At 41.9% G+C, this 8,662-nt stretch overlaps 1 protein-coding gene across 2 annotated transcripts; it reads left to right on the top strand.

The window, feature by feature from the left end:
* Positions 1-401: 401 nt before the first annotated feature.
* Positions 402-7,410, top strand: MED7 (mediator complex subunit 7). 2 transcript variants are annotated; one of them, XM_006176440.2, is made up of 2 exons: positions 402-499; positions 6,220-7,323. In XM_006176440.2, the coding sequence occupies exon 2, from the start codon at positions 6,237-6,239 to the stop codon at positions 6,936-6,938; it is 702 nt and encodes a 233-aa protein (XP_006176502.1). In that variant the 5' UTR covers positions 402-499; positions 6,220-6,236; the 3' UTR covers positions 6,939-7,323. The 2 variants fall into 2 exon arrangements, with proteins under 2 accessions (XP_006176502.1, XP_014407600.1); XM_014552114.2 differs by lacking the exon at positions 402-499 and adding an exon at positions 507-896 and having other exon boundaries at positions 6,220-7,410.
* The last annotated feature ends 1,252 nt before the right edge of the window (positions 7,411-8,662 follow it).

Genomic DNA, 8,662 nt, shown 5'->3' with positions numbered 1-8,662 from the left:
TTCCCAATCATGTTCATAAATATTTCCAGATTTCAAAATACATAACCAGCATATAAAATCCAGTCTGATTTTTTTAAATGTTATTTTTACAGTGGCTAACAGTCGATATCATTTTTTTTAAACATCTGCTTCTCTGTATTTTCTAACGTTTATGTAAGGCATGTGGATGCCTTAATTTTAACCGTTAAAAATTTTTTTTAATTTTAAAAAAAAGGAATGCAGCTACCAGCTGCTACTTTTATTGACGGAAAGTACAAAGAGACCCTCCGCCACTCCAAACCCGACGGCCACCGTCGAACTGCGGGGAGAAAGAGGCGGATATGCGCAGGCGCAATACCTAGCCATCAATCTGAGGCGGGACTTGAGCCTCGGGTAAAGGACAGCTCTTTCAGCCAATCAAGGGACAGTATCAGTGGTTTCTTCCTGGAGGTGGAGGCCGGAAGTTAGATTTCGGCTGCGGCAGCGAAGGCGGCTACCGGTGTAAAACCCCTGAGCTGAGGTGAGTGGGCGGCGACGGCTTAGGGCTCCGTTCCGCTCGCAATTCTCCTTCCGGACCCCGCGGCTTTCTCGGGGCGGGATGGGAATAAGGGGAGGCCTGGCGTCGAGTGCTCTCGCCCGCCTTCCTCCCCGGCGTCCCTCAGAGAGCGCGGCCTCCTCGCCGCTCGCGGAGCCCCCAGGTGGGCCGCCCGGCGGAAGGTGCCCTTCGCGCGGCGGCGCGGGGCTTCCTCCGAGTGGGGCAGCCGAGCCCCGGAGGAGGTCGGGAGACCTCTGTTCCAGCCCCGCGCCGTCGGGTTGCTAAGCGGTGTGGCCTCGGCGAGTCATTCGGCCTCTCCGGACTTTGGCATGTGGGATGTGCAGCCCCGCTCTTTCTCCTCGGGGAGCAGCCCTGAAGTCAGGTGAATTAACGGGAGGCGGGGAAGGAGGTAGATGCCACGCCCCATTCACAGTAGACAAGATGAGTCAGACGTCTCGGGATGGGACTCTGGAATTCCTTTCTTTGTTTCTTTTTCTTTTCTTTTTTAAATTAAATCCTGCAGAACGGAACAAACAGTAGAAGATCGATCTTGAGTCTAGTAAGCAGCAAAGATGCTTGGCGCTGGTTTTACTGAAAACCTCCTTCGTCTTTGACAAATTCAGTCTAGAGAAGTGATAGAGAAATAAACATGATTTCTGCAATATGTCCTTTCCCTTTTGTACTGATAGACGCTTCATAGTTCATTGATTTCGGAAAGCTTGTACTGCGCAGTTACGAGGACCAAGGGTCAGAATTCCTGCTGTGCCATTTACTACCCTGTCGATCTGGTTGCAAACACTTCCCCCCGGTGAGACTTGGGAATCCTCTACTCTTAAATGAAACTGATAATAGTGCATAACTCATAGGATTGTTATGAAGATTAACTAAGAGGGGTTATAAACAAGTGGTACCAGTCACTTAGTTGGCCTTCGGGAAATGACAGCTTAAGTAGAGGAATACACATGGTGCTGAGAAACACAAAAACAGGACTTTAATCTTAAAAGGCTTGAGTAGGGTGAAACCTGGGTTAAAATTTATTTAGAAGTACCAGATCATGCTGATTCTATGATTTTTGGTAATTGTGTGGTTATAAGAGAACGTTCTTGTTTGAGGGATACCCATTAAAGCACTTGGGGATAAAAAGATGAGAGACCAATAAGGCAAATGAGGGAAAATGTTAACATTTGGAGAATCTGGGTAGAGAACATGGAATATTCTTTGTACCATTCATACAACTTTTCTGTAAGTTTGAATTTATGTTTGAAAGTTTAAAAAAGTTGATTAAAACTCTTTGCAACTGTGGTAAATGTATTGTAAATAAATGAAATGGTGCACAGAGTTTATAACGCTCCATCCTGTGCACTTTAACACCTTTTTTCCTAATGGCTGTATTATATGGATGTATTTTAACCAGCCCTCGAATTGATGAAGTTATGGATTATTTCCAGCTTTTCCTATTCTTTTCAAACAGTGCTGCATTAAACATCCTTACACACATTGTTGTGTGCTTGTACCAATATTTTTATAGGATAAATTTCTAGAAATAGAATTTTGGGGTCAAAGAATATCAGCATTTAAATTTTTGAATCTGTCACATTAAATTCCAAATAAATATATTTGTTTCTTTTCCTAAAAGTTGTGTATGAGAATTCCTAGTATTGTCTTGGTGTTACCAGGCTACCGCCTGAGAGTGTTATGTGGTGGTTGTGATGGTGGCTTCTTTGAGAGCCGAGGTGAGTGGATGCTGTCCACCCTAGAAGGCTTCCTGCAGGGTCCGAATAGCTAAGAGCCTGCTTCTAAAATTGGGGTGACCATTCTGATTTAGGGACTGCCACACTGAAGATTTTCTAATATTTGTTGAGTGATGGAATGTTTGAAATCTTGATAGTCTGGTAGATGAAAAGTCCTTTTTAAAATTTACTTTTAACAGTGTATAATTTGAATGTTTCCCTGCCTTTATCCAGCATTTGCATTTTCATCGTCATCTTTTGCCTATTTTTCTGTTAATTTTTTAAAATGCAAGGCTTTTTAAGAAACTCATTCTGGGGGAGGGTAATAATAACTCAGTGGGAGAGCTCATGCTTAGCCTGCATGAGGTCCTGGGTTCAGTCCCCATTACCACCATTAAAAAACAAACAAACAAAAATCCTCGTTGAATGGAACTTTATTGAGATTCTGGCACCTTCTAGACATTGTTTGAAATGCTGGAGGTAGAGTTATGAACAAGACAGGAAATTTCTTAAGTCATAGTACTTTTCTAATGGGGATGGAGTAAGAAAATATGTTTTTTAAAAATCAAAATAAAATTTCTAGTATTTGCCCTTTGTTAGCTTGCAAACATTCTTCCAGGAAAATTGAGTTGTCTTTTAACTTTGCTTCTGATATATTTTTCTGTATGGAATTTCTAGATTTATTTTTGGCAATCAGATCTGTTGGTCTTTTGTAGTACCCTTAAAATGTGTAGTTAGTTATTTCTTGTCTGTTTTCCTTGATTGTGTGCCACATGAGGATGGATGCAGTATTTCTTGTTTATCCTTAAAAGATAGTGTAGTATTTGAGATCTTTAGACTCTGGCTTCTTTCTTTCCTCTGTGACTTCATGCAAGTGGCTCAGGCTTTCTCAGCCACAGTGGTCTCTAAAATGGAAAGAGAACCTTTATTTTCTCAGATTTCTCACAACCATGAGAAAAGTAGAACCGTGTCTGTCATGTAATATGCACTCACATGGTATCTATCATCATAGTCATCATGCCTGGATACTCATTGTTACATATTAGAAAAACGGTAAATATTTGAAGGAGTGAATACACATTAAGGATGTTTGTACCTGCTTCCAAATTCCCATTGATTTAGAGCCCTCTTAAAGTGAATGGAGCCATCAACAAATGTTTGAAACTTACATGGACAGTTGTGGACATGGTGAGAACTATGGTAGTCACAGTCTTTCCCCTCTTGGAGCTTACAGTCTGGTTGAGGGGACAAATCAGATACTGGTACAAAGCATAAAGGAGGGGAGGCAGCATCTGCTTTTGATGAATAATCAGAGAAGTTGTATCTTCAGAGGTGAGATTTTAAGCTGGTGCTTGAAGCAGGAAGAAAAGCATATGGGAAGACCCAAAGGCAGGAAAGGTTGGTGTAAAGAATTGTGTAAGAATACTAGAAGACAATATTGCTAGGTTATGAGGGAGAAGAAAGTAGTGAAAACAAACAGATCCCTGGGGAGACCATCGTATTCCAGGTAAGAGGGAATGGTGTCTTGGTTAGAACTGGTGAATTTGAGATTGTAAAGGTTTGGAATCAACAGGACTTGATAAATTTGGCAGTGATAGTGTGGAGAAGAGGTCAATAAAAATGGAGGATTAAGATAACCTTTAGGTTTCTGGCTTGAAACGCTAGGTGGATAATGGGGACATTTTATTGAGACAGGGGAGATTCAAACTGAGAGGAACTGGTTTAGAGTGTGTATATATAGTAGATGGAATAAAAGAACTCCTTTTTTTTTTTTTTTTTTTTTTAAGTTTAAATGCCCTATGAGACATCCAGAAGGAGCCCAGAAGCAGTCTGGCCTGGGATGTAAAGTCAAGTCAAGAGAAGGACAAATACTGTACGGTCTCACTTAAATGTGGATCCAAGAATAATACAATTGAATCTATATAAAAAACAAACAGGCACATAGAAAACAAATTTACAATTACCAAAGGGGAGAGGGAGGGAGGGGCAAAATGGGAATATGGGATTAACACATACAAACTACTACACATAAAATAGATAAGCAACAAGAATTTACTGTATAGCACAGGGAATTATATTCAATATCTTGTAGTAACCTATAATGGAATACTGTCTGAAAAAAAAACTGAATCACTTTGCTATACACTGGAAACTAACACAATATTGTAAATCAGCTATACTTCAATTAAAAAAAAAAGTCAGGAGTCATAAACATAGACCAGGTTTCTCCACTTTGCACAATATATTGACATTTGAGGCTGGTTAATTTTTTGTGGTGGAGGAGCAGTCCTGTGCCTTGTATGTTTACAGCATTCCCAGCCTCAACTCATTAGAAGCCAGTAGAGCCACCCACTCCCAGACTGTGACAACTAAAAAACATCTCCAGACCTTGCCATATGTCTTCTGGTGGGCAGAATTGCCCCTGGTTGAGAACCACTGACAGAAATGGTATTCAGAGCTATGGAATTGACTGAGATCACCCAAGGGAGAACATAAAACAGAGGTCTAAAACTAGTGGCCAGCAGACCGCAAAGATTGTTGCAGATAAGTTCTTTTTGACCTTGACATTTAGTGGAATTGATTACCAGTATTTTTTAAAATTGAGAGATTTCACATAAAAATATGAATTTTTGCCCTATCTTGAAAAATCAGGAAACTGAGGAACAGTGACTCTTCATTCCCTCATGAATGCTAGAGGCTGTGGGCTGAGACCTGGCGTGCGTGTGTGGGCTCAGTTCACCCTGATCCCTGCCCCACGGTGCGTCACTCTTCGTGTTGCCTGCATTTTCCCATTGGCATTTGAGTTTGTGATTCCCTAAATTAGGGCAGTCCTCTGAGCGATGCCACCATTAAAATTTGGGTAGAGAAGGGGGTGCACTGAAGGAGACGGAGTGGCCAGTGAGGTAGGAGGAAAACAAATGTAGGATCACAGAGGCTGAGGGAGTAGGAGTGTGCTGAAAAGGAAGAAAATGCTGGTGAGAGATAAAGATCATCTTAGAAAAATGTCGGTTGGATTTAGTGCTGTGGTGATTGTGGATGACCTTGATGAGCAGTTTTTGTGGAGGTGGGAGGTTGAAGCCAGGCTGGATAGTGACAAAAGTGGATATGCAGAAGGCTAGTAGAGCACTGTGTTGTGGGCTGGTGCAGTTACAGTAACTCAGGGTGTGCCCGTGGCCACTACCTCAGTGACTCATGGCAGCATCCTGGTCCACTGCTGTGGCTTGGTGGAAACTCAGAGCTGTCCCACAGCTGTCCTTTGTACCTCACAAATTGCAAGTATAAAACTGCCTCTAGTATGTTACTTGTCATCTCTGAGATTCAATGTGTTATATCTTGAAAGTCTAGTAAGATCAGTCTAAATGAGCACTTGGATTCTTCTCATTTGTGATGTACCTAAGTTGAAAATGGATTAAATAGAGGTGGTTGTGGCTGTTGAAGATTACACTTGGGTTTGAAATTTCTGTAGTAGATGTGGAAAAGTTAATGTGCCTATAAAAATTGTAGCATATATTACAGGAAAAAAGGGTATAGAATTGGATCATTTTATCAGAGAAGCTTAAATGGTGAGAGGTGTCTGGAATATAGCAATGTTAATTTTGTCAAAGTGTTTCTTAGCGTTATAAGGAGATCAATCTATAATATAAAACAGAAGTGATTGTAACATGAGATGGGGTAACAGCATGTGTAGTTTGACTGCAGAGAGGAGTAGAGAAATGGAGCATAATTAGTGAGGGGTATGGAATCCAGAAGATTTCCTTTCTAGGTGAAAATACAGTTGACCCCTGAACAGCTGGGAAGTGAGGGGCGCCTGCCCTCGGTGCAGTTGGAAATCTCAGTGTAACTTATAATTGGCCCTTCGTGCCTGCAGTTCCTTCATATTTGCAGTTCTGCATCTGAGGATTCAATCAACCGTAGTCACCAAGGCGACAGGTTTGTTTTGTAGCTCTGCTCTAAATCTTTGGTCTATTTCTTTAGATTCTTGATCTTCCACAATGGGTGAGCCACAGCAAGTCAGTGCCCTTCCGCCACCTCCGATGCAGTACATCAAGGAGTATACAGATGAAAATATTCAGGAAGGCCTAGCTCCCAAGCCTCCACCTCCAATAAAGGACAGTTACATGATGTTTGGCAACCAGTTCCAATGCGACGATCTTATCATCCGTCCTTTAGAAAGTCAGGGTATCGAACGACTTCATCCTATGCAGTTTGATCACAAGAAAGAACTGAGAAAACTCAATATGTCTATCCTTATTAATTTCTTAGATCTCTTAGATATCTTGATAAGGAGCCCTGGGAGTATAAAACGAGAAGAGAAGCTAGAAGATCTTAAGCTGCTTTTTGTACACGTGCATCATCTCATAAATGAATATCGACCCCACCAAGCAAGAGAGACCTTGAGAGTCATGATGGAGGTACAGAAACGTCAACGCCTTGAAACAGCCGAAAGGTTTCAGAAGCATCTGGAACGAGTCATCGAGATGATTCAGAATTGCTTGGCTTCTTTGCCTGATGACTTGCCCCATTCGGAAGCAGGGATGAGAGTAAAATCTGAACCAATGGATGCTGATGATAGCAACAATTGTACTGGACAGAATGAACAACAAAGAGAAAATTCAGGATCTAGGAGAGACCAGATTATAGAGAAAGATGCTGCCTTGTGTGTCCTAATTGATGAAATGAATGAAAGACCATGAAGGATGTTTCTTTTTCTTCTCGCTTTTTTTTCCTTTAGTAAATAGCATATATATTAGTTAATTCACTCTTAAGAGATTCCTAAGAGAAATATAACTAGAAGTCATACAAACAGCTTGACTCTCCAGCATTATCAGTTATGAGACGTCACAGGCAATAATTTCAGCTTTTGGCAGGTTTAGGCAAATGAGTATGCCAGCATTAAGAGTCGTCACCTAAAAAGCAAGAGTGTTCACTACCCTTGTGTGGAACATTCCTGTGTTTGGAGTTGCCGTAAACTTTGAAGATATCCTCAGTAACAGCAAGCTTTCATCCTCGAAAAGTAGAATTGTCGTTTGCTTTAAGAATGGTAGATAATAAAGGATATCAAACTGTGTACATGTGAAATTATGATCTTTAGATTTATTTCACTTAAAAATCTGCTGAATCGAAAAAAATACTGTAACGTGTTAAAAGTAAACATGTTAAACCATATAGACTTAAAAAACAGCAATTTTATTTTTCCTGTTGACTGTTCCTGTTAACGCTCTGCCTCAGCCTCTTGTCCCTTGGTGTGTCCTGTGACTTTTTTCCAGTTCCTAAGAAGTCCTTTGACCACTCTTAGTTACAGACAATGATGTTAACTCAAAGGTCTATGTAATTAACTGTACATTTCCTAAACTCAGACTTGCTTAAGGCCAGAAGCCTGCGGTGGGAAGGGGCTTTGTGGCAGACTGCAGGATGTCCGCTGGAGATTCCTGCTCCCCTGAGATCGGCTGCCCTGCCAGGGACTGCATTTCCCCATCCCCCTTGCCTCTCTGTGAGGCCATGTGACTGAGTTCTCAGCAGTGGAATATGGTGTAAAAATCCTGGTCTGCCCCGTAAAAATGTCTTATGTCGCCCTCCATTCTCTTCTCATCTGCTGATTTGATGGTCACACCCGGGAAAACTTCAGAAGCCACTTGAAGATGGCAAAAGTTCAGTCAGTTCTGGTCCTTGAATGACTGAAGACTAGGCCCTCCTTTCATTAACTCTACCCCCCCCCCACCACAGCCCTTACCCCTGACCCTGCTCTTTTGACTTCAGATGAGCAAGAAGTCAACTTGTTTTCAACATGGAAGTTTCATTTCTGCATTTTCATCTTTTCTGTCCTCCACCCTCTCCTCCACCAAAGTCTTGATGGGGAGTCTGCCTCATACCAGGTTGTCTGCCGGCCTTTCCTTTAATGAGAACCAGTGGTTCTTGGTGTCATCCTGGACCAGCAGTGCTAGCTTCACTTGGAGACTTGATTAAAATTCAGATTCTCAGGCCCACCCCAGACCTGCTAAATCAAACTCTGGGGTTGGAGCCCAACAAGCTGTGGTTTAAAGAGCCCTTAGGTGATTTCCATGCAAGCTGAAGATTAAGAATCACTGATAAAGGTAAAACCTTTTCCCAGATAAGCTGGCAAAGTTTGAAGTGGCCACAGGCCAGTTCTATATGTGAAATATTCATGCTTCCTTTTCTTTAAAAATGTTGGGAGTCTGGGCTGTTCCCAAGTAGAAAACCTCTCTATTAGGCAGCTAGTTGGCAAGTCTCATTGTTTCTTCTGCTGTGTGTTTGGTATAGATCTTTGGGCTCCAGAGATTCCAGGAGACAGCCCAGGCTCTGAAGCTTAAGGTGAAGTAGGAGGAGAACCCCCTCATCTCCCTGTGGCAGAGCAAGGAAGACGTCACTTAACACTTGAGCAGCTGTCCAAAGGAATGTT

Source organism: Camelus ferus, chromosome 3, assembly GCF_009834535.1.
Source record: "Camelus ferus isolate YT-003-E chromosome 3, BCGSAC_Cfer_1.0, whole genome shotgun sequence".
In the NCBI taxonomy this organism is placed as follows: Eukaryota; Metazoa; Chordata; class Mammalia; order Artiodactyla; family Camelidae; genus Camelus; species Camelus ferus.
This window is presented reverse-complemented; position numbering and strand designations above follow the sequence as displayed.